The sequence below is a fragment of the Balaenoptera musculus genome, chromosome 14 (assembly GCF_009873245.2).
Source record: "Balaenoptera musculus isolate JJ_BM4_2016_0621 chromosome 14, mBalMus1.pri.v3, whole genome shotgun sequence".
NCBI lineage: Eukaryota > Metazoa > Chordata > Mammalia > Artiodactyla > Balaenopteridae > Balaenoptera > Balaenoptera musculus.
The window spans coordinates 28,952,583-28,978,637 of NC_045798.1; the positions used below are offsets into that span (position 1 = coordinate 28,952,583).

General features: G+C 38.9%; 1 protein-coding gene across 5 annotated transcripts in view; it reads left to right on the forward strand.

The window, feature by feature from the left end:
- The first annotated feature begins 10,198 nt into the window (after window positions 1–10,198).
- Window positions 10,199–26,055, forward strand: part of SPIRE1 (spire type actin nucleation factor 1) — a 212,091-nt gene continuing 196,234 nt past the window's right edge. For 2 of the 5 annotated variants that reach the window (XM_036874926.1, XM_036874930.1), the window contains exon 1: window positions 10,199–10,782. In XM_036874926.1, coding sequence (XP_036730821.1) covers window positions 10,485–10,782 — 298 coding nt within the window. In that variant the 5' untranslated portion in view covers window positions 10,199–10,484. The remainder of the gene's footprint in view (window positions 10,783–26,055) is intronic. The other 3 variants (XM_036874928.1, XM_036874927.1, XM_036874929.1) reach the window with 2 other exon arrangements.

The following is a 26,055-nucleotide window of genomic DNA, read 5'->3' on the forward strand; positions in this document are numbered from 1 at the left end:
AAACCCATTTTTCTACTTCTTAACAAAGATAAGAGTTGAGCCAAATGAACTGAAGGCTTATATCTGAAAATAATATATCTCATAAAGTAGTATCCTGTGCCAGATATCTCACCATTAGAAGACATTAGTTATGAACCATGAATTGCTTAAACTAATTCAAACTTCTGGTTTCATGCTCTACTAAACAACAAAATAGCTTAGGTTAGACTACAGTTTGCAGTTTCATAATTTTTTTTTTAACTCATAACAATTTTGTACTTTCTACTTAAGTAGGTAAGTATAGTAGATCTGTTTTTTAACATGCACCTACATGTTATACCAATGAAAGTAGCATTGCTTTCCAGCAGTTGGTAGTTAAGAAATCATTTGAGACTAGCCAAAGTGTATATAAAATCTTAACAAAATAACCAAACACATGAACTAGAAGCCATCCAATTTTGAAGAACCTTAACATATAGTTTATAGCATATTCTACATCTAGAGCACAACTTCAGTTATAATTACAAATGCATGTTCCTGTTGTGCTGGTACCATACATTTTGATTATCACTACTTTGTTGTAAGTTTTGAAATTGGGAAGTATGAAAGTCTTCCAACTTTGTCCTTTTTCAAGATTGTTTTGGCTATTCTGGGTCCTTTGCAATTCCATATGAATTTTAGAATCAGCTTGTCAATTTCTACAAAAAGGCAGGCAGGATTCTAGGTTGCCTTGAATTTGTGCCTTGCTTTGGGTAATATCACTGTCTTAATAATGCTAAACCTTATGATTCATGAGCATGGGTTGTTTTCACATTTATTTTAAATCTTTAATTTCCTTCAACAATGTTTGTAGTTTTCAGAGTGTAAGTTTTGTACTTCTTTTGTTAAATTTATTCCTATTATTCTTTTTGATGCTATTGTAAATGGATTTTTTCCCTTAATTTTATTTTTACATTGTTCATTGAAGGTGTATAGAAATACAATTGATTTCTGTATATTGATGTATCCTGCAACCTTGCTGAACTCACTTATTAGTTCTAATAGTTTTTTTCTTTTGGTGGATTCCTTAGGATTTTCTTTATACACAATCAAGTTATCTGCAAGGAGAGATAGTTTTACTTCTTTTCTGATCTGGATGTATTTACTTATTCATTCACTTATTTGCCTAATTGCCCTGGCTGGTACCCCCAGCACAATGTTGAATGGAAGTGGTGAAAGCGGACATCCTTGTCTTATTCATGATCTCAGGGGAAATCATCTAGTCTTTCACCATTAAGTGTGATGTTGACTGAGTTTTTCATTGATGCCCTTTATTAGGTTGAGGGAGTTCCATTTTACTCCTCCTTTAAAAAATTTTTATCACAAAAGGGTACTGGGTTTTGTCAAATACTCTTTCTGTGTCTATTGAGATGATTATGTGATTTTCGTTTCTTATTCTATTGATATGGTGTATTACATGAATTAATTATCAAATATTAAACCAACCGTGAATTTCTGGGACAAATTGTACTTGGTCAAGGTGTATAATTCTTTTTATATGTTGCTGTGTTAAGTTCGCTAGTACTATTTTGTTGAGGATTTTTGTGTCCATATTCATAAGCAATACTGGTTTGTAGTTTACTTTCCTTGCGATGTCTTTGATTTTGGTATCAGAGTAATACTGGTCTCATAAAATGAGTTGGAAGTGTCTCCCCCCCGCCCCACACTTCTATTTTTGGGGAAGAGTTTGTGAAAAATTTTTGTCATTTCTTACTTTAATTGGTAGAATTTGGAAGCCATCTGGGCCTGGGCGTTATGTTGTGTAGTTTTTTGATTACTAAGTCAATCTCTTCAGGTGTTATAGGTCTATCCAGATTGTCTATTTTTCTTCTTGAGGCAGTTTTGGTAGTTTGTGTCTCTATAGGAATTTGTCCATTTCATCTAAGTTATCTAATTTTGATGTATAATACAATTGTTCATAGTATTCCTTTATACCTTTTTATTCCTATAAGGTCAATGGTAATGTCCTCTCCTTCATTTCTTATTCTAGTAATTGGAGTCTGCTCTCTCTCCTTTTTTTTTCTTGGTCAGTCTAGCTAAGGGTTTGTCAATTTTGTTGATCTTTTCAAAGAACTGGGTTTTGGTTTTATTGATTTTTCTTTGTTTTTCTATTCCCTATTTCATTAATTTCCACCCTGATCTTTGTTATTTGTGTCCTTCTTGCTTTAGGTTTAGTTGCTGTTCTTTTTCTAGTGTAAGGTACACAGCTTATTGATTTGAGATTGTTCTTCTTAATATAGTTATTTACAGCTATAAATTTTCCTCTAAGCACTGTTTTAGGTGCATCCCATAAGTTTTGGTATGTTCTTCATTTTCCTCCATCTCAAAGTATTTTTTGATTTCCCATTTGATTTCTTCTTTAACCCATTGGCTATTTAGGAATGTGTTGATTTCCATGTATTTGTGAGTTACCCAATTTTTTCCCCTGCTACATTGATTTCTAATTTCATTCTATTGTGGTTGGGGAACATACTCTGTATTATTTCTATCCTTTTACATTTATTGAGGTTTGTTTTATAATATACTGCTTATCCTGGAGAATGTTCATGTGAACGCTTGTGAAAAGTGTATATTCTGTTGTTGGGTGGAGTGTTCTCTAGATGCCTGCTGGGTATAGTGTTGTTCAAATATTTCCTTGCTGATCTGTCCATTAGTGGTTCTAACCTAATTGTTCAATCATTAATGAAAGTGGAATATTGAAGTCAACAACTGTTATTGTTGAAATGCCTATTTGTCCCTTCATTCCTGTCAGGTTTTTTTTTTTTTTTTTTTTTTTTTTTTTGCCATGCCATGCCACTTGCGGGATCTTAGTTCCCTGACCAGGGATTGAACCCAGGCTCACAGCAGTGAAAGTGCAGAGTCCTAACCACTGGACCACGAGGGAAGTCTCCATTCCTGTCAGTTTTTGCTTCATGTATTTTGGTGCTCTGTTATATATATTTATAATTGTTATACGCATATATCCTTTTATCTCTAATATTTTTTATCTCTAATATTTTTATTTATGTATAATAATATTTTTGTTTTAAACTCTGTTTTGCTTTCTTTTTTTTTTAAATTTTTTTGTTTATTTTATTTTATTTTTGGCTGTGTTGGGTCTTCGTTTCTGTGCAAGGGCTTTCTCTAGTTGTGGCGAGTGGGGGCCACTCTTCATTGCAGTGCGCGGGCCTGTCACTGTCGCAGCCTCTCTTGTTGCGGAGCACAGGCTCCAGACGCGCAGGCTCAGCAGTTGTGGCTCACGGGCCCAGCCGCTCCGCGGCATGTGGGATCTTCCCAGACCAGGGTTCAAACCCGTGTCCCCTGCACTGGCAGGCAGATTCTCAACCACTGCGCCACCAGGGAAGCCCCTGTTTTGCTTTCTTATGGTTGCTGTCTGCATGATTATATCTTCTTCCATCCTTTAACTTTCAAGTAATCTGTATCTTTCAAAATAAAGTGTATCTCCCATGGATGGCATATAGCAGAATCTTGTTTTTTTTCCACTCTGCCTTTTGACTGGATTGTTAAATATATGGAATTTTTAATTTTTTAAACTAAAGTTATAAATAATGTTTCAAATCAAACTTGATTACTTTTTTTCTGGCATTATATTACTAAAACTAGTGTCTTTGGATTAGTTAAAACATGTTAAATTGGAACCTTCAGTTTTTAATAAACCTGATTGTAAGAATTGGTTAAATAGCTTGTATATTACAAGTAGAGGTTGTTTTAAATATGATAGATGAAATTAATTCAGTAGTTACTTCTTTTTAATTTTCCCTGGCAATATTAGGTTCTTTTTCAAAGACATATTCAGAATTAATTAAAATCTTTTTGAGATATTGAATGTCTTCACATGTTATATTTTTGTTCTAAAATATGTATAATGAGATTCCAATCAGTTGGTACTCTACTTAATCACTGAAAAATGCTAGTTTTCGTGTTGTGGTCTGTACAGGTAAAAGTTGATGGCCAGCTACGGTCTTATATCTGAGTTGATAACGACAGGACTACAGCAGGCTGATCTTTCTGGGCCAGGCCTCATTTGCCTGTTTGTAAAATGAGATTATGAGAGGGGACCTGCCTGGAGTTGTGGGTAATCTCTTTTAATACACTTCTATTACTTTATAAGTTCTTCTTAGTTATTTTATACATTTTTAGGTGCTTTGAAAGAATTTCGTTTAAATATTAATGTGTTAATTTACTGTAAAATAATTAAGGCAAACTTAAGGTGCAAAGCCTATGCTGTTAGGTGTTTAGTTTTGTCATGTTCATTGTCTTGCATAATGACATGCTTTTTTGAGTGTAGAGAAATCAGTGGAAGTATAAATAGGTAGGTGGCTGAGAATTTCAAATATCCCTAGATATGCTTGTAGGATTGTTATATAAATGAATGTCTTCTGTCTTATGTGTTAAATCAGAATAAAGGTTGTGAATAGTTGGCCTACATTATCTGGGTGGTTACTTTGGTGCTCTGCTGTGGATGAGGAAAGTTGGCCCAATATTTATAATCCTGTAACATAAGTAAAATTAAAATTTGCTTCTGCTAAAAAGAAAAAAATGTATATAATTTAGTTAAAACTGAAAATGTCAGTGGCATTATGAAAGTATTACAGTTGAAGAATGACCATTACTTACCAAATCTTGCAAGGGAATAATAATACCATTAAAAGAATAGTGAGGAAGTTTGTTTAAAATATTGTAGAGCTTCAGGTTGAAATCTGGGAGTCATGTCTTTATGAATTTCAATGTCAATGATTTTCTTCTCTTTAAAAGGATTATGATGACTAGGCAGAAAGTAGGAGCAAGGGTTAAAACTTTCAATTCTTGAGAGGAATGAGCATGCATAGCAAATAGGAGAAAGACGTGCTCCATGAATGACTCTTGAGAAGGAATCAAGAGGCCACAGGAATTCAGGTTCACAGAACAGTGAGTGAATAAATACAAGGAGTACAGCCGTACCTATAACCTTCCACAAAAATTACCAAGGCAAGGCTTAGAGGATAACTAGAAGGTGCTTAATTCATTGCTTATTTAATTTAATTAGAAAGTGAGCCACATGTGTGTTGGTTACATGTTGACTTTGGAAGAGAAATGAGCCTTTCACAGAGTCACAGTAGAATTCTAGATGTGAGAGCAGCTCTAGACTTCTACCTGTGTACGTTAGGGGAAAAAGACAAGGTTTTTTGAGCAAAAAGAAAGGGCCGTTTTTCTTTTTCTTTTTTTGGTATAAAGATAAGCACAAATTAACAGAGGTTTGAAAAAAATAGTTTAGCTTTGTCTCATCAATAAGGTATGAGTTTGGCCTGAAAATGGATTAAGTCTCTTTACCTTAAACAACCCGAAACTCTGGTCTCTTAAAAGTTTTATTGAGAATCTATATTTTCAAGCAATTATTGTTAAACATCAACATTTTTCTATCAAAGATATATTTGTGCCTTATGTTATTTTCTATTTCCCATTGGAATTAAGAAGTAAACTACTGCTTATCTTAACTTTTGAAATCCAATAAGAACTAGGCAATATGGCTAAAAAAGAGCATCTGGAAAGCTTATGTTATAGGAAGTATATTTGAATTACTTTTGGCAACTAGCAGTAATTTAAAGTAAATCACATATCTCCTGCAGACTCAAATTTCCCTAAGAGTAAAATAGTGGCTTGGCTTAAAATTTAGATCTATGAGATTCTTCCATATCAAATCTTCTTAACTAATTGAAGCTAATAATTTCACTTATATTCAGGATGAGAATACCATCTCTCTTTGTTGGTTTTAAAATAATTGTTTCAAAGGAGAATCACATTAAGGAAGTTGAAACATGACTATTGTTTGGCCTAGGATTTTCCAGAGTCCCCCATGGACATGCCGATATGCTACTGTTCATATGTTTTACCTCATTCCTCTACTTTTCCTCAATTTTTATCAATAGGTATATAAATTGATCTAATCAAGGTAGGATAGGTAAACTTACATATTAGATGATGCAGAATGAAAATGTGGGAAAACACTTGTTTAGGTTATAACTTAGTAAAAGGGCATTAATGGATATTTACTAAATGTTTTCCAATAAACATGTATCTTTGCCAAAAGAAAAAAGCTAATTCTTTACAAGTTTATAGACTTGAGGAAACCAATTCTGTTGTGTTCTTATCTGGCCTATGTACTTGTAGTTCTGCTTATAAGGTTACATGCTAATTTTCATGACAGATTTTAAAGATTTTGGTTAATATTCAATCTGATAACTGATTACAAGAGATGAGTTTCAAACTGCATTTAGGATTTTTGATGGAATTCACCTCCTTAGAGGAGTGATCATTTACAGCCCTTTGATGGGGATGAAGTCATATAGATCGCTTTGAAGATGAGTACTACTATGGGGAGATAACTGCTGGGGTGAAACTTAAATGCTAATGAATTCACAAGGACCAATCGAGGGAGATGGGGCATTACATCATTTATTTAAAGTGTTTAAACTATCAGAAGTTTAATCGATCATATTGGTACATACAAATTTTAAAGCATCTGCTTTTTACTGTACTCCTGCTTGGTACAGGGTGGGATGAAGTGTGAAGACTTTTTTATTGTTCTGGGCTAGTTGAGAGATGTTTTAGTGTAGCAGAAAGAGCTGGGCTGATCAGGAGGCCTGGATCCCAGTCTACATCTTTCATTACCAGCCTTGTATTTTGTCATCTGTTTGATGTCATCTGTGAGATAAATAATATCTGATCTTCAAGTTGTATAACTGAAGAAAGCACTTTGAAAGTATAAAATATCACTGTAAAGTTATAAGGTATTATAATTGTAGGCAGTGAAAAATTTAGGTTATAACACTGAAAAAAATATGCTGTTCTATTTTTTCCTTTTTGGTGCACTTTTCTAGGTGAATGTGCCTCTTAGGAGCAATTGTCTGGGAGAGTCTGGGATAAGCTTGGGCTGCACAGGCAGTGTGCTCCCTGAAAGACTCGGAGCAGCTCAGCCGGCACATCGAGAGTGTGAAGCATGAAGTACATTTATTCTCCAAAAATGTTAATTAAATATAAGACAACATTTCAAGGGTTATGTTTTTTTTTTTTGTTTAATTAATTAATTTATTTATTTTTTATTTTTGGCTGTGTTGGGTCTTTGTTTCTGTGCGAGGGCTTTCTCCAGTTGCGGCAAGCGGGGGCCACTCTTCATCGCGGTGCGCGGGCCTGTCACTATCGCGGCCTCTCTTGTTGCGGAGCACAGGCTCCAGACGCGCAGGCTCAGTGGTTGTGGCTCACAGGCCTAGTTGCTCCGCGGCATGTGGGATCCTCCCAGACCAGGGCTCGAACCCGTGTCCCCTGCATTGGCAGGCGGACTCCCAACCACTGCGCCACCAGGGAAGCCCCGGGTTCTGTTTTTTAAATAAATACAACAATAAAATCAATGAAAACTAAAGTCATATTCAGAGTTAACACAGGCCACCACTTTTCACAGACCTCACGGCACTTTGAAGACGGCATTCAAATGTTGATTTGAGTTGTTCAGATATTTTAACTACACAGAGCAATTTTTTAAGGCGGTGAAGCCACAGGATAAAAAAATAAAATCAATGACAGAAATTGGAACAAAGTATACTGTACATAAAGGTATCTGAATCTTCGATTTTGAGTTGAAAATGAGAAAATGGAGAGGTCCCGGTTTATCACACAGTGTTGCTTGGACCTGCAGAGATCGTGTCAGCCTCTGAGAGCCTTTGAGCTGTCAGCAATCACTTTCTAAGAGTCCTGGGGGTGATGGACAGTGGGGCTTATCAAAATTGCAAAGGGTTCTGAAAATCATATAAATATTAGTACAATTATACTGTCTTTGTATAAAAAAGCATCAAGTGTTCAGGGTATACATTGACTAGATTTACCAATATAATAGAAGATAGCTAGGATTTTTTAAGGATTTACCTTTTATTTTTACTGCATACAGAAGGATCAAACATTTAACTTGTCATCTTGCCTCCACTTAATTCCATATAAGCTCACAAAGGCAAGAAGTTTACCTTAAACACAGTATATTAGTCATGAATTTGGCAAAAGCAAAACAAAAGCCCTTTTGTTGTATGTAATATTGTATATTCCTGTGATTCAGTACCAAAGTATTTTTCTTACTAAAATGTATTCATATTTAAAAAAATTATCACTTAGGAAGGGAAAAACATCCTTCTGTTGTGAATTGGTTTTAAAGATAACATTTGAGATAAAATTTGGACTTCTTTTCCTCACTTCCACTCCCTTCTTCCTGTCATCGTTATCTTTACTTGAGATTTACTTGCTGCCCTGTGCCAGGGGTAGCAGGTGTCTGGCTCATGGATTGCTCATTTGATTAAATCATTTGCTTGTCTTTTGAGGGGTGAGGCAAGGACAAAAATGTTAGTGAATTTTGGCTGTTGTTGTCCAAGCGCAACACTGCAGCAATATCCCATAAGGCCAGAAGATGGTGCTATTGTCTATAAAAGTAGACCTGCTGTTTTACTGCATTGTTCAAATTAGTATTTTAGGGACTTCTCTGGCGGTTCTGTGGTTAAGACTCCGCTCTTCCACTGCAGGGGGCGCGGGTTCCATCCCTGGTCGGGGCACTAAGATGCCCAAAAAAAGTCAGTGTTTTTTTTTTCTTTTAATAATTTTTTTTAAATTAATTTATTTATGGCTGTGTTGGGTCTTCGTTTCTGTGCGAGGGCTTTCTCTAGTTGTGGCAAGCGGGGGCCACTCTTCATCGCGGCCTCTCTTGTTGCGGAGCACAGGCTCCAGACGCACAGGCTCAGTAGTTGTGGCTCACGGGCCCAGTTGCTCCGCGGCATGTGGGATCTTCCCAGACCAGGGCTCGAACCTGTGTCTCTTGCATTGGCAGGCAGATTCTCAACCAGTGCGCCACCAGGGAATCCCAGAAGTCAGTATTTTTAAAGCTGTTTGTATTTTCAAAATTCACACAGGGCCTAAGCAAACTAGCAAAATTTAGTAATTGTTTCTATGCTTTTAATCAAGAGGTTTTGTATATCTATATCTATCTATCCTATCTATATCATATAAGGCATTAGACCTTTTCTTCTCAGGGATGTGGCACACATATGCATTTTTACAAATTGGATTATGAACACATAATTAAGTGATGTTACTTTAAAGGTTTTTTTTGTATCTCTTGTAATGAAATTATAATAGGGTGCCTAGGGAGAAACTTTTTCCTCCCGTCTTTCAATTTCTTACTTTTATATCCTGCTTTCCTCTCTTCTCCCCACTCCTGCTGTATGTATTGTGGTGTCTTAGGCATTACAATGACTTGTAATTTCTATGGCAAGATGCAGTTGTTGAGAGTGCAATATTAATACTGCACATAAAACTGCCTTAGAAGGTTTATTGGTACTTAGTATAGATCCATTTCTTACTTGGTTGATGCTTTCAACTCTAAGGTTCACATACGGGACTAGTCTCAGAGTGGAATGTTACCAGTTAAACTTATCTGCCAATGAGCGATTGTTTTATCTAAGAATTATGTGTTTTATTGTACACTTAATGAGTTCAGCGAGGCCCAGGCCCAGGAGGACTTCTGTCTTTTATTCTATGGCTGAATGCCCCAGTTCAGTTTTGCCCCTGTGCTATTGGTTCCATGAGGTATGAATAGACTGGGTTAACTGGGCTACGAGGCGTGTGGTCACTGGGAACATCATCTTGGTGAAGAGTTGTACAAACGTCAACAAGCGAATCCGAGGGACGTCTGCAGATTGTTTGCAACAAGCTTGTACCCCAGGCCCTGATCTGTGCGCTTGGGAGAGGCCAGTGAGCAAAACCCGAAAAGACCCTGTCCTCATGGGCTTAGGATGGAGTTGGGAGTGGAGAGGGAGGTTATCCAAGCAAACGGTCCGGTGCGTTGATGGCGACAGTATTCGACGGAGCAGGGCAGGGCATGTATTGGGACGCGGGGGGCGAGGCCTGGGGACTACGAAGTCGGCCAGTGCGCGGAGACTGGACCAGGGCGCGGGAGTTGGCGCGGATGCGGGTGCACGTGCGGGGCGGGGCGGGGCGGGGCGGGGCGGACCCCAGGGGGCGGGGCCAACCCAGGGGCGGGGCTCGGTGTGCCAGGAGAACCCGGGACAGAGGCGGGACTCAGAGGGCGGGGAGGACCCAGGCGGACCATGGAGGCGGGGTTCTAAGCGGGGGCGGGGTTCTGGGCGGGGCGCGCCCCTGGGGCGGGGCTCGGAGGGCGGGTCCGCGGACGCCATTGCGCTGCTATCGGGTGGCGGCGGTCTTGTCGGGCGCGCGGCGTCCCGCCTCATATGCTGGCCATCCCCTGTCCGGTTCTCCGGCCCGGCCTCTGGCCCATCCCCGGCCTGGTCTCCACCCCGTCCACCCCCGTCCCCGCGGCGGCGCGCGCGGCCCGCTGGGCGGGGTTCCGGGGATGAGGCGGCGGCGGCGGCGGCGCGCGGAGACTATGCTCGGCAGCTGAGGAGACGCGGCGCCCGGAGCGCGGCGCGACCCACGGGATGGCTCAGCCGGCCGGCCCGGAGGGCGGCGAGGGGCCTCCGGACCCCGGGGCGGCCGCGGGCCCGCAGCACGCGCTGAGCCTGGAGGAAATCCTGCGGCTCTACAATCAGCCCATCAACGAGGAGCAGGCGTGGGCCGTGTGCTACCAGTGCTGCGGATCCCTGTGCGCCGCGGACGCCGGCTGCCGCCAGCCCCGCCGCCGGGTGCGCTCGGCCGCGCAGATCCGCGTGTGGAGGGACGGCGCCGTCACCCTGGCGCTCGCCGCCGGCGACGCGGGAGAGCCGGCCGCCGCCGCGGGTGAGCCGCCCCCCGCGACCCCCTTCTCCCACAGAAGGACCCCGCCGCAGGCCCTTCCCCCAACCCCCGCGACCCCAGCCCCGTGCCCTTCCGCCCCGCGGCCCCCATCCCCCACGGCCCACGGAGGACCCCCACCCCGGCCCCAGGAGGACCTCGCCCCCCAGGCCCCGGCCCTTCCGCCCCGGCGCCGCTCCCTCCCCCCCCAGTCTCCTACTGGAGGACCCTCGCCAAGGCCCTGGGCCCTTTCCGCACAGCGACCCCCACATCTCCCACGGCTCCGCAGAGGACCTCCGCCCCCGCCCCGGGCCCTTCCGACCCGCGGCCCCCCACCCCTCACGGGAGGCCAGGGAAGCGGGCCGGGCCTGCGACCGAGCGCGGCCCGCGTAGGTCTGAGCGTGGGCCGGAGCGTGGGCGGGGGGCGGGCGGCTGCGCCGGGAGTGGGGCGGGGGTCCGAGTGTCAGTGCGCGACCTGTCGGGGCACCGAGGCCCCGGAGAAGGGGAGTGGGGTCGGTCCCCGGACGCGAGAGGCCGGCTCTACGCGCTCGTGCTGCTCGCGGCCGAGCCCGGGTGGGATGTGTTCGGCGCTGCCGGCGTTCGCCAAGACCTGGTTGGGGGGGTGACGCGCTGGCAGGAGGGCTGCGCTTTCGCAAGGAGCTGTCAGCTGATTGTACCTTTCAAAGACAACGATATTCCCTCGGTTGGGAATGTAAAAAAATCTGAGCCCTGAGGAGAATGCTGCTATTTTGGGAGAAATGAAGAGGCTGAATTAACATAAAAATAATACGATTTCCCTGTACATTAATATTTGTGATGAAAAACAAGCTTGTAAAGTAAAAAGTTGACAGGATGTCAGATAAATGGATAAAATGGATTTTACTTAGGTTATTATCTAATGTAAATTCTTCAAGATTATCACCTACCCATCAACATATAGCTACGGCTTACCTAAATATCTATTGATGATGAAGAGGAGGTTGATAATAGGTTTCTCCAATCAGTTTTTATCTAATTCAGCATTTTGAGAGACAGATCTATTAAAAATATTAAAAAAAGAAAATCCACCCTTACTTAAGTTGATGGAAGTGTCAAAATGCTTAAGGTGAAAGATGTACTTAGAATTAGTAAAGTGACTTATTGAATTGATTAAAATAGAGAACAGTCAAGAGGATGTTATCAATTCTTTCAATTCCAACAGAACATTTATTATTTATTTTCGGTGTCAGGTAAACAGACTTTTAGAATTTTAATTTATTTAAAGCCAGTCTTTTTGCAATTCTTTTGAAATTATTTCAAACAGTTTTTTAGTTCATTTGATGTGTCTATTGCTTTTAAACTTGGACAATATTAGTGGGAAATACTTGCAATTATAATTTATTTACAGTGTATTAATATGATATGAAAAGATACTTTCATAAAATACAGCAAAGCCATGCCTTGAAATCCAGTGTTTTAAGGGGAAAAATGGTTGTGTGCAACCTCCTTTTAGAAGTAGCATTGGTAGTGGTGATTTCCAGAAGGAACAAACTGGATTTACATTGTCCTTGAACTTAATCCCGGAGTTCAAGTTATGTTTGTGGACCTACTAGTAGTTTAGTTGTCAAAGACTAATGGATTCTGGTGATAGTTTTTTAAAAAATCATAACCTTATGTTGAAATGAATTACTTTTTGCATCATTCATATGAATGATAACGTGTTGACTTCAATGTAATACATTCTCTCTTTCTGGAGAGAATGGCATAGTTGTTTCCTGCAGCAGCAGTAATGGACTTGTAATCCATCCTCTTCCTACTTAGTTCTGCTTGTGACCTTTGCTGCCACTTGTGGAGAGAGCCCAATCAAAGTTGCCGATATGGTCTTGAGCATTTTAGGGCTGACTAATTAAAAATTTGGGAAGTTCATACTAAAATAGTGTTTATATTAGATAATTTATTTTTTCTTAGTATTAAGAGTAGTTGTGTGGGTATGGAAGGCACAACGTCTTCTGAACATTTACCCTGATTCTTAAAAACGCTGTATAACTTGGTACTCTGCACACTTGTATAAATTATATTTTTAAGGAAAAATGGTAATCTTGAACCTCCATTCTAAGAAGCACTTTGTTTTTCATTGTAAGATGTTTAACATGATTGTGTGGTGGCAGTCAACAGCATTTGTATTTTCACGTGTTATCCATTGACTTATTTTCTAAATGCAGGTTTAGGAAGTTAAGTGATGTGCTTGAATTCATACTGGTAACTCTTTGAATCAAATCTAGGTCTTTTAACCTCTAGCCTTTGTAATATTGTGGAATGGAACAGATTTGGTTTGAATTGGAATCATGATTCCTCCCCTTTCTAGCTGAGTGACCTTGAATAAGTTCCTTAATCTCCCTGAGTGCAACCTTCTCATCTGTAAAGTGAGAATAGATCACTTTTTCCCTACGGGATAGAGGTTTAAGTGAGATGGTATGTGTAAAGTGCCTAACGCAAGGCTTGGTATGTAGCAGGTACTCAGTAAGTTTTAGGTCTCTCCCTCTCCTGATCTTGCGGTCCTTTCACAGCACCACGGTGCCTCTGTCCAGCTGTTCTGTATTTTTTACTCAGAATTGGGACACATGTCTAGGTCAGGGATTCTCAGCCTATGCACTGACATTTTTGACTGAATAGCTCTTTGTGTGGGGGCTGTCCTGTGCCTGTGTAGGATGTTTAGCAGCATCCCTGGTCTCTACCCACCAGATGCCAGTTATCACCTGCCCCCTTCCCTGAGTAAACTCTTCAGACATGGCCACCTGTCCCCTGTTGAGAACCATTGGTCTAGCCAGTGATGGGTGGTGCCGTGGATTGTGTTTAGCGTGGGGAAATGGATCCCAGCTGTAATCTTAAAGCGTGTGAATCTTTCAGCTGGCCACTGTTCTCTCTGCTGTTGAGTTGAATAGTTGGTTCTTACCACTATCAGCAATATCGCTCCATTTAGTACCATAGAAAGAAATAGCACTTCACACTCATTCTTAACTTGTTTTGGAATTGAATGTATCAGTAATTGATTTTATTCTTGTTTTAATACTATCGACACGTACAGAATATTCACATTCAGGTTGAATTAAAAAAATTAGAAATACATATAAGAGAAATAGAAAAATGTGGGAGGCATGGAAATGAACCCAATATTGGAAGAAAACAGTGAAGAATGGATAATTTTATTTAGCATTCAGATGTAACTTAGTCATTTACTAACATGGCCATGAAAGCAGTGTGATATAGGACTGAAGGAGATTAAAGAAGAAGGAAAACTAGTTCTTTAGAGAATACCTTAAGAGGAAGAGATTAAATTATGAATCAGGATCTTAAAATGGGCAGTATATTTTATGAAGTATTTCTGTGATGCCGGGAGGGTGATTTGTTGATTAGAATCAAGAGGGTTTATGATTTATCTTAGGTGGCTTTCTTAAAATTTTTATTTTCCCCAATGTTTATGAACTTGTAGTCATAAAAAGACCTTATTGTTTGGTAAAAGTTTATTACATACAGATTGGTGAAGTTTTCATTCACACCATTAATTAATGAGTCAAAGGCACTCAGGCTCTTGATATACAATCTGCTGTTTTTAACCAGGGCACTTAACTGGTCTTTAGACACATTTTAGTGTACACTTTCTTTAGAAAGTAGTCATTGATGGAATTTAGGTTATATTCCAATCTCCACAAGATTATAACTCGTTTTTTTCTGGGATGCCACAAAGAATTATTAATGGTAGTACTAGAGCTTAGAACCACTCCATGGTCTTAGCAGCCTTGTAGACCTTAAATACCCATCTGACAAAAATAACTTTGTTTCAGATTTGGTTTCAAAATTTTTGATGTACCTTTAGCTTTAGATGTATAAAGAACACTTTCAAAATTATGAACACATCTTGATTTAAAATCATTGTAAGGTTAGTGATAGGTTTTCCTGGCAGGAACAATGAAGGACTGCGTGCATATTAATAAAGGCATCCCTTGGTATAGGGAACATTGGGGCTTTGTTTGGGATTTGAAAAGAGGATGTGATCCGTGAGGCTTCTCAGCAGGGTTCATGCCAATTTGGTGGGGAAGTGGTCTTGGAATAATATCCTTTTTGAGTTTAAAGAGAGACAGAAGAATATTTGCGGAGAAGGTTGAAATAGTGAAAACATGTTTAAAGAGATTAATTTTTGTTCACTCTTGATATTTTTCTTGAGTGTTTGCATTCTGATCATTAAATGAAAGGAATACTTGAGGTGTGTGTGTCCAGGGTAGCGGTTGGGGGTGAATGACAGTATTAGGGGTTGGTGAAATACCTTGTCAGTTACAGCAATAGGTGAGAATTATTCCATGTGAACAATATGTCCAGATATGTGGGCTTAATTCAATTTTAAAAACATGCACTGAGTCCCTATTACGTGCAAGCAGTGTCCAAGTTTAGTTATTATAGAGGAGAAAATAGAACATAAACAGTGATCAGTTTACGGTGAAGCTAACGCAGGTCAACTTGGAACCTGCTCCCTTACACAGTCCCCTTCTAGGCCCCTGGGGGGGCTTTAACCATGTGTCCAGATGACCATTTGCAAGATTAAGATATTTTAGCCATAATCAGTTAAGATTGCTGTCACTTTTGACTCCAGTTTACTCTCCAACGTACTTCCATTTGGGTTGTGTGAGAATGGCCACAGACATTTTTGGGAGAAATTTTGGAATAATGCATTTGTGGTTTTGTATCTGTATTTCTGCCTTATGCAAAGGAAAACAGTGGAAAAATATCAGTCACATATAGATATTGGTACGTAAGTAAGTTGGGACTCTTTTGGGAAACCATTTGTCTTACTAAGAGTTTTGACTCAACTTTAGAAGGAAAAAATCACTGATCTACCGAGGACTATATGTTGATAAGAGATGATGAGTCACACTCTGCCTGTTTTATTTGTAAGGTGGGAATCGCTTTCCTGCTTCGTAGGTTCTGTAAAATGGCAGCAGTTCCCATCCCACTTTAATAATATTGGAGTCATACTATATTTCCCATTTGCTTCCTATTGGCTAAGTAGAAAAAAAAGAAACTACCGTCTCCCAGATTCTTGTTTAAAACTATGAGGAAAATATTGCGTGTTGCTAAATTGCCAAATTTAATGTTTTTTAAATAAATTTTTAATTTTGAGATAATTTTAGATTGAAGAAAAGTTGCAAACTTAGTGCAGAGGGTTCCTGTGTGCCTCTCACCTGTTTCCCTTAATGTTAACATCTTATATTACTGGGTACATTGGTCAAAACTAACTAACGGCATATTACTATTAACTAAACTTCAGACTTCACTTGGAGTTCCCTAGTTTTTCTGTTAGTGTCCTTTTTCTGTTCCAGAATCCCACCCAGGACACCTGGTTGTGTTTAGTCATCATGGCTCATTAGTCTCTTCTCTCTGTGGCAGTTTCTCAAACTTTCCTTGTTTCCCATGACCTTGAGAGTCTTGAGGAGTACTGGTTGGGGGTTTTGCAGAATGTCCTTGCATTTAGGTTTGCCTGCTGTTTTCTTGACTAGGCTGGGGTTATGCATTTGAGCAAAGAGTACCAGAAAGGGGAAGGGCTCCCCTCGTCACATTGGATTGAGGCACATGATATCCACACAGCACCACTGGGGATGTGAGCCTTGTTTGCCAGGTTTCTCCAATAAAGAGTTTTACTGTTTTTACCTTTTCTATACTTTATTCTTTGGAAGGGAGTTACTGAGTCCAGTCTGCATTCACGGGGGCCTCCTCCTGGAGTCGCGAATATCTACTTAGTATTTTTTGGATTCTTCTGTAAGGAAGATTTGATTCTTCTCCCCATTTACTTATTTATTCAGTCATTTATTAAGTCTGGATCCGTGTATGTTTTACACTTTGTTATCTGTTACCATGTTATTTCTTTTGTTGCTCAAATTGTTCCAGCTGTGGCCGTTGGAAGCTCCTTCAGGTAGGTGCCCATGTCCCTTTGATGTGCCCCATCCTTTTGTGTTTTTGAGCACATCCTTACTTTCTGGCACTACAAGGTGCTTCAAGGCTTATCATGTGTATTTTCTGCCCCAGCCCTAGAATCAGATATATCTTCAAGGAGCTCAGTGCTGGGTGTCCTTGTTGTTACTGAGGTGTTATTTATTTATTTATTTATTTATTTATTCATTTATTCATTTATTTATTTATTTATTATTTCTGAGATATACATTTTTAAGTAATAACTAGAATTATGACTTACAATATTATACCAGAACATATAAGATTTTTAGAAATGTCATGTAATGTCTGAAACATTTATATTAACCTATTTCCATACAAATAACCCAAAGAAAGTTTAGTATTAGTTGTTTTTTTTGCTTTTTTATACTTCAGGTTCTTATTAGTCATCAGTTTTATACACATCAGTGTATACATGTCAATCCCAATCGCCCAATTCAGCACACCACCATCCCCACCCCACCGCGGCTTTCCCCACTTGGTGTCCATACGTTTGTTCTCTACATCTGTGTCTCAACTTCTGCCCTGCACACTGGTTCATCTGTACCATTTTTCTAGGTTCCACATACATGCATTAATATACGATATTTGATTTTCTCTTTCTGACTTACTTCACTCTGTATGACAGTCTCTAGATCCATCCACGTCTCAACAAATGACTCAATTTCGCTCCTTTTTATGGCTGAGTAATATTCCATTGTATATATGTACCACAACTTCTTTATCCATTCGCCTGTTGATGGGCATTTGGGTTGCTTCCATGACCTGGCTATTGTAAATAGTGCTGCAATGAACATTGGGGTGCATGTGTCTTTTTGAATTATGGTTTTCTCTGGGTATATGCCCAGTAGTGGGATTGCTGGATCATATGGTAATTCTATTTTTAGTTTTTTAAGGAACCTCCATACTGTTCTCCATAGTGGCTGTAACAATTTACATTCCCACCAACAGTGCTAGAGGGTTCCCTTTTCTCCACACCCTCTCCAGCATTTGTTGTTTGTAGATTTTCTGATGATGCCCATTCTAACTGGTGTGAGGTGATACCTCATTGTAGTTTTGATTTGCATTTCTCTAATAATTAGTGATGTTGAGCATCTTTTCATGTGCTTCTTGGCCATCTGTATGTCTTCTTTGGAGAAATGTCTATTTAGGTCTTCTGCCCATTTTTGGATTGGGTTGTTTGTTTCTTTAATATGGAGCTGCATGAGCTGTTTATATATTTTGGAGATTAATCCTTTGTCCATTGATTCGTTTGCGAATATTTTCTCCCATTCTGAGGGTTGTCTTTTCGTCTTGTTTATGGTTTCCTTTGCTGTGCAAAAGCTTTGAAGTTTCATTAGGTCCCATTTGTTTATTTTTGTTTTTATTTCCATTTCTCTAGGAGGTGGGTCAAAAAGGATATTGCTGTGATTTATGTCATAGAGTGTTCTGCCTATGTTTTCCTCTAACAGTTTTATAGTGTCCGGTCTTACATTTAGGTCTCTAATCCATTTTGAGTTTATTTTTGTATATGGTGTTAGGGAGTGTTCTAATTTCATTCTTTTACATGTAGCTGTCCAGTTTTCCCAGCACCACTTATTGAAGAGACTCTCTTTTCTCTATTGTATATCTTTGCCTCCTTTGTCATAGATTAGTTGACCACAGGTGCATGGGTTTATCTCTGGGCTTTCTATCTTCTTCCATTGATCTATGTTTCTGTTTTTGTGCCAGTACCGTATTCTCTTGATTACTGTAGCTTTGTAGTATAGTCTGAAGTCAGGGAGTCTGATTCCTCCAGCTCCGTTTTTTTCCCTCAAGACTGCTTTGGCTATTTGGGATCTTTTGTGTCTCCATACAAATTTTGAGATGATTTGTTCTAGTTCCGTAAAAAATGCCATTGGTAATTTGATAGGGATTGCATTGAATCTGTAGATTGCTTTGGGTAGTATAGTCATTTTCACAATATTGATTATTCCAATCCAAGAACTTGGTATATCTCTCCATCTGTTTGTATCATCTTCAATTTTTCTCATCAGTGTCTTTTAGTTTTCTGCATACAGGTCTTTTGTTTCCCTAGGTAGGTTTATTCCTAGGTATTTTATTATTTTTGTTGCAATGGTAAATGGGAGTGTTTCCATAATTTCTCTTTCAGATTTTTCATCATTAGTATATAGGAATGCAAGAGAGTTCTGTGCATTAATTTTGTATCCTGCAACTTTACCAAGTTCATTGATTAGCTCTAGTAGTTTTCTGGTGGCATTTTTAGGATTCTGTATGTATAGTATCATGTCATCTGCAAACAGTGACAGTTTTACTTCTTTTCCAATTTGTATTCCTTTTATTTTTTTTTCTTCTCTGATTGCTGTGGCTAGGACTTCCAAAACTATGTTGAATAATAGTGGTGGGAGTGGGCATCTTGTCTCGTTCCTGATCTTAGTGGAAATGGTTTCAGTTTTTCACCACTGAGAATGATGTTTGCTGTGGGTTTGTCATAGATGGCCTTAATTATGTTGAGGTAGGTTCCCTCTATGCCCACTTTCTGGAGAGTTTTTATCATAAATGGGTGTTGAATTTTGTCAAAAGTTTTTTCTGCATCTATTGAGATGATCATATGGTTTTTATTCTTCAATTTGATAATATGGTGTATCACATTGATTGATTTGTGTATATTGAAGAATCCTTGCATCCCTGGGATAAATCCCACTTGATCATGGTGTGTGATCCTTTTAATGTGTTGTTGGATTCTGTTTGCTAGTATTTTGTTGAGGATTTTTGCATCTATATTCATCAGTGATATTGGTCTGTAATTTTCTTTTTTTGTGATATCTTTGTCTGGTTTTGGTATCAGGGTGATGGTGGCCTCATAGAATGAGTTTGGGAGTGTTCCTTCCTCTGCAAATTTTTGGAAGAGTTTGAGAAGGATAGGTGTTAGCTCTTCTCTAAATGTTTGATAGAATTCACCTGTGAAGCCATCTGGTTGTGGACTTCTGTTGTAAGATTTTTAATCACAGTTTCAATTTCATTATTTGTGATTGGTCTGTTCATATTTTCTGTTTCTTCCTGGTTCAGTCTTGGAAGGTTGTACCTTTCTAAGAATTTGTCCATTTCTTCCAGGTTGTCTGTTTTATTGGCATAGAATTGCTTGTAGTGGGTTCTTAGGATGCTTTGTATTTCTGCAGTGTCTGTTGTAGCTTCTCCGTTTTCATTTCTAATTTTATTTTATTTATTTTTTTTAAACTTTGGGTTTGTTTGTTTATTTATTTATTTATTTATTTATGGCTGTGTTGGGTCTTCGTTTCTGTGCGAGGGCTTTCTCCAGTTGCGGCAAGTGGGGGCCACTCTTCATCGCAGTGCACGGGCCTCTCATTATCGCGGCCTCTATTGTTGCAGAGCACAGGCTCCAGATGCGCAGGCTCAGTAATTGTGGCTCACGGGCCTAGTTGCTCCACGGCATGTGGGATCTTCCCAGACCAGGGCTCGAACCTGTGTCCCCTGCATTGGCAGGCAGATTCTCAACCACTGCACCGCCAGGGAAGCCCCATTTCTAATTTTATTGATTTGAGTCCTCTCCCTCTTTTTCTTGATGAGTCTGGCTAAAGGTTTATCAATTTTGTTTATCTTCTCAAAGAACCAGCTTTTAGTTTTATTGATCTTTGCCATTGTTTTCTTTGTTTCTATTTCATTTATTTCTGCTCTGATCTTTATGATTTCTTTCCTTCTACTAACTTTGGATTTTGTTTGTTCTTCTTTCTCTAGTTCCTTTAGGTGTTAAGTTAGATTGTTTACTTGAGATTTCTCTTGTTTCTTGAGGTAGGCTTGTATAGCTATAACCTTCCCTCTTAGAACTGCTTTTGCTGCATCCCGTAGGTTTTGGATCATCGTGTTTTCACTGTCATTTGTCTCTAGGTATTTTTTGATTTCCTCTTTGATTTCTTCAGTGATCTCTTGGTTATTTAGTAACGTATTGTTTAGCCTCCATGTGTTTGTGTTTTTTACGTTTTTTTTCCCTGTAATTCATTTCTAATCTCATAGCATTGTCGTCGGAAAAGATGTTTGATATGATTTCAATTTTCTTAAATTTCCTGAGGCTTGATTTGTGACCCAAGATGTGATCTATCCTGGAGAATGTTCCGTGCGCACTTGAGAAGAAAGTGTAATCTGCTGTTTTTGGATGGAATGTCCTATAAATATCAATTAAATCTATCTGGTCTACGGCGTCACTTAAAGCTTCTGTTTCCTTATTAATTTTCTGTCTGGATGATCTGTCCATTGGTGTAAGTGAGGTGTTAAAGTCCCCCACTATTATTGTGTTACTGTCGATTTTCTCTTTTACAGCTGTTAGCAGTTGCCTTATGTATTGAGGTGCTCCTATGTTGGGTGCATATATATTTATAATTGTTATATTTTCTTCTTGGATTGATCCCTTGATCATTATGCAGTATCTTTCCTTGTCTCTTGTAACATTCTTTATTTTAAAGTCTATTTTATCTGATATGAGTATAGCTACTCCAGCTTTCTTTTGATTTCCATTTGCATGGAATATCTTTTTCCATCCCCTCACTTTCAGTCTGTATGTGTCCCTAGGTCTGAAGTGGTGGGTCTCTTGTAGACAGCATATATATGGATCTTGTTTTTGTATCCATTCAGCAAGCCTGTGTCTTTTGGTTGGAGCATTTAATCCATTCACGTTTAAGGTAATTATCGATATGTATGTTCCTATGACCATTTTCTTAATTGTTTTGGGTTTGTTTTTGTAGGTCCTTTTCTTCTCTTGTGTTTCCCACTTAGAGAAGTTCCTTTAGCATTTGTTGTAGAGCTGGTTTGGTGGTGCTGAATTCTCTTAGCTTTTGCTTGTCTGTAAAGCTTTTGATTTCTCCATCGAATCTGAATGAGATCCTTGCCGGGTAGAGTAATCTTGGTTGTAGGTTCTTGCCTTTCATCACTTTAAGTATATCATGCCACTCCCTTCTAGCTTGTAGAGTTTCTGCTGAGAAATCAGCTGTTAACCTTACGGGAGTTCCCTTGTATGTTATTTGTCGTTTTTCCCTTGTTGCTTTCAATAATTTTTCTTTGTTTTTAATTTTTGCCAGTTTGATTACTATGTGTCTTGGTGTGTTTCTCCTTGAGTTTATCCTGAATGGGACTCGCTGTGCTTTCTGGAGTTGGGTGGCTATTTCCTTTCTCATGTTAAGGAAGTTTTTGAGTATAATCTCTTCAAATATTGTCTTGAGTCCTTTCTCTCTTCTCCTTCTGGGACCCCTATAATGCGAATGTGGTTGCACTTAATGTTGTCCCAGAGGTCTCTTAGACTGTCTTCATTTCTTTTCATTCTTTTTTCTTTATTCTTTTCCATGGCAGTGAATTCCATCATTCTGTCTTCCAGGTCACTTATCCGTTCTTCTGCCTCAGTTATTCTGCTATTGATAATTTCTAGTGTAGTTTTCATTTCAGTTATTGTATTGTTCATCTCTGTTTGTTCTTTAATTCTTCCAGGTCTTTGTTAAACATTTCTTGCATCTTCTTGATCTTTGCCTCCATTGTTTTTCTGAGGTCCTGGATCATCTTCTCTATCATTATTTTGAATTCTTTTTCTGGAAGGTTGCCTATCTCCACTTCATTTAGTTGTTTTTCTGGGGTTTTATCTTGTTCCTTCATCTGGGACATAGCCCTCTGCCTTTTCATCTTGTCTATCTTTCTGTGAATGTGGTTTTTGTTCCACAGGCTGCAGAATTGTAGTTCTTCTTGCTTCTGCCCTGGTTTTGTTTTTAATACAGAAGAAGAATTGAAATGGTAAAAGTTTTGGTTATTTTTGTTGTTCACACTTTGTTAGATTTGGGAAGTATCTCTGTGTGGTATCTTGCTTTTACTGGCTTGCCCACCACTGTCTGCCTGTGTATTCTATTCAATCCTTAGTTCAGCAGTTGTTTATTAAATACCATAGAGCCAAGTTGAGTAGGGAGTCTTGGAGAGAGCAGTCTGCCCAACCTGTTTATCAGAAGGGAGATATACCTGGGAACTGAAGGCAGAGGAGCCTGTATTGGGGTATAAACTTGGATGGACTGGAGCTGAGAGGAGGTCAGTGAAATGTGACCTGGGGTCAAGTGTGGATTGACCGAGATACATAGATGGTCAAGAACTGGTTTGGGGACTTCCCTGGTGGTGCAGTGGTTGAGAATCCACCTGCCAATGCAGGAGACACGGGTTTGAGCTCTGGTTCAGGAAGATCCCACATGCCACGGAGCAACTAAGCCCGTGTGCCGCAACTACTGAGCCTGCGCTCTAGAGCCCACGAGCCATAACTACTGAAGCCTGCGTGCCTAGAGCCCGTGCTCCGCAACAAGAGAAGCCACCCCACTGAGAAGCACGCTCACTGCAATGCAGAGTAGCCCCCGCTGTCTGCAACTAGAGAAAGCCCACACGCAGCAATGAAGACCCAACGCAGCCAAAAAAAAAAAAAAAAATTAAATTAAAAAAAAAGAAAAAAAGGACTGGTTTGGGACAAGTCTTGGGATCACTGGCCTCCCTCTTGAAAGTACTTCTGGCACCTCTGGGCTGGAGGTGTCCCTAAAATAGCAGCAGAACCATGCAGAATGTTGACAGTCAACCAGATTTGAAATTGTTCCCCATTTTGTAAATGTGCAGTTTCTTTTTTTAACTTTTTTTTAATGGGTATCACACTTTTTAAAAAAAAAAAAATTTATTTATTTGAGTGCACTGGGTCTTAGTTGCAGCATGTGGGATCTTTAGTTACAGCATGTGGGATCTAGCTCCCTGCCCAGGGATCGAACCCAAGCCCCCTGCATTGGGAGTGCAGAGCCTTAACCTGTGGACGACCAGGGAAGTCCCTGTGCATTTTCATTATGGCTCTGAAGTGTAACGTTTAGATAAAATGCTTGTAAAATGTCTTAAACCAAACAAACAAAAGAGATGAAAACTAAGTATCATTGAGAAAATGGTTTTTCATCTTGTTTAAGTATTTGACTGTTACATGGGATTGTGATTATTTTAGGGGACCAGAAAAATACTGATGTGTATAAACAGTAATGTGTATTTATTAGGAAAGGTAGTGGTATTTTCCCTAATTCTAACTTCTGTGTAGTTACTTTCGAGTGGTAGTATAACAAGTCAGGACGAGACAAGATTTTTTTTTCCTGCACGGGCATTGAATTTATTATTCGGCTTATCTGGTCCAGACTGCTGTTCTCAGGGCAGTATCTAACTGGCATTCTATTGATTTTAAATAGATACCTTGTTTTGTTTTGCTGCTTGCATTATCCTCACCATACAAAGAAAATACATTAAGAAAATGTTATACCAGATTTTTATGCAATTTGAGCAGTTTTCATCTAGTTGCATGAGAGTTCAACAGCTGTTTTTGGTTTTAGTGATGACAGGCTGGTAATCAGAATTTCTTAAAGACTCTGGTGTATGTTGTATCTATTTGAAGATAATTAAATCATTGACCACTTCTGTCTAAAAATCTAATTTCTTTTGACATTTCCTCCTCAAAACTTATTTTCTTGGGCTTTTTAAAACTTTTTTGAAAGTTCAGTATACGTACAGAAAAGTGCACAAATCATTAATGACACAATCACATAAACACCAACCTGGTTAAGAACAAAGGAACATTACAAGTAGCCTTCCACATGTAATCAGTGCCTTAGTTTATCACCATACATTGGGCTTGCTTGCTTGCTTATGAACTTTATGTGTGTGGAATCTTACATTATGTGTTTTTTGTGTCTGGCTGCTTTTGTTCAACATCATGTTTGTGAGATAAATTACTTGTTGTTGCATGTTGCTTTAGTTTGTTTTTATTGCTATACAGTATTCAACTGCATGAAAAAACCAAAGTTGATTTACCCATTCTGCTGTTGATGGACGTATGAATTGTTTGAAGTTTTTAGCTATTTCAAATAACATTGCTATGAACACTTCTGAATATATGTATGTACTTCTGTTAGGTATACATCTAGTAGACTTGCTGGATTGTTGCATGTGTGTCTCTTGAGTTTTAGTAGATATTGCCAAGCAGTTTTACAAAGTGCTGGTTTCAGTTTACCTTTCTTACTAGCAGTGTATCTGCTGCTCCACATCCACTCTAATACTTGGAAATGTTATTAAAAAATAAGAAGTTTAGCTGTTTGAATAGTACATATCTCATAATGGTTTTAGGTTGCGTTTATCTGATGGCTAATCAGGTTGAGTGCCTTTTCATATGTTTATTGGCCATGAGGATATCTCTTTTGTGAAGTTCCTGTTCAGGTCTTTTGACCATTTTTCTATTAGGTTTTTTTCTTATAAGATATATAACATAAAAATTACCATTTTAACCATTTATTTTAATGGCATTAATTACATTCACAGTGTTGTACAACCATCACCACTATCTATTTCCAAAATTTTTCATCACCCCAAACTGAAACTGTAACCATTAAGCAGTAACTTCTGGTTCTCCCCTTCCCCAGTCCCTGGTAAATGCAAGTCTACTTCTATTGTTTTTTGTCTCTCCTTATTTTTACATGTTCTGATTTTTGTGTACTGTGGATACGAACCATTGGCCAGCTGTGTGTATTGCAGTTATCTTCTCCAACTCTGTGGCTTTCCTTTTCACATTGTTAATGGTGTGTTTTGATGAATAGAAGTTTTTCACTCTGCTATATTTCTGATGTCACTCTCCTAGAAGTTTTGATATATCATCACATTTTTATTATCACTAAATTCAAGTATCTTTCTGATTTCCATTGTAATTTCTTCTTTGATCCATGGGTTATTCTGTCAGTTTTTATTTATATTGAGACTATATTTTTAGGTACATACAAATTTAGAGTTGTGATAACGTCTTGGTGGATTGACCTTTTTGTCAATGTGGCTATAGTTACATGTGTAAAGTTACATCAGCTTTCTTTGACTAATGTTTGCATGGTATATTCCTTTTCATAATTTCATTATCAATTTTTTTATATTCTTACATTTAAGGTGTGTTTTTTACAAGGAGGATATAGTTTGGATTTTTTTTTTATCTAATATAGCAATGTGTACTTTTAAATTGGATTATTTATTTTATTTACAGTTAATGTAGTTACTGATTTTTAAAATCAGTAATTTAAGAGCACGTTATCTTACTTTTTCCATTTGTCCCACCAGTTCTGTATTAACTTTCTATCCCTTATCTTCTTTTTGATTAAGTATTTTTTAATTGTTGAAATTTCTTCCTTCATTAGCTTGCTTATTGTATATTCCTTTACTGTTCTTTTTAGTAGTTGCTTTACAACATGGATTATTGACTTTTTAAAAAAATATATTTATTTATTTATTTTT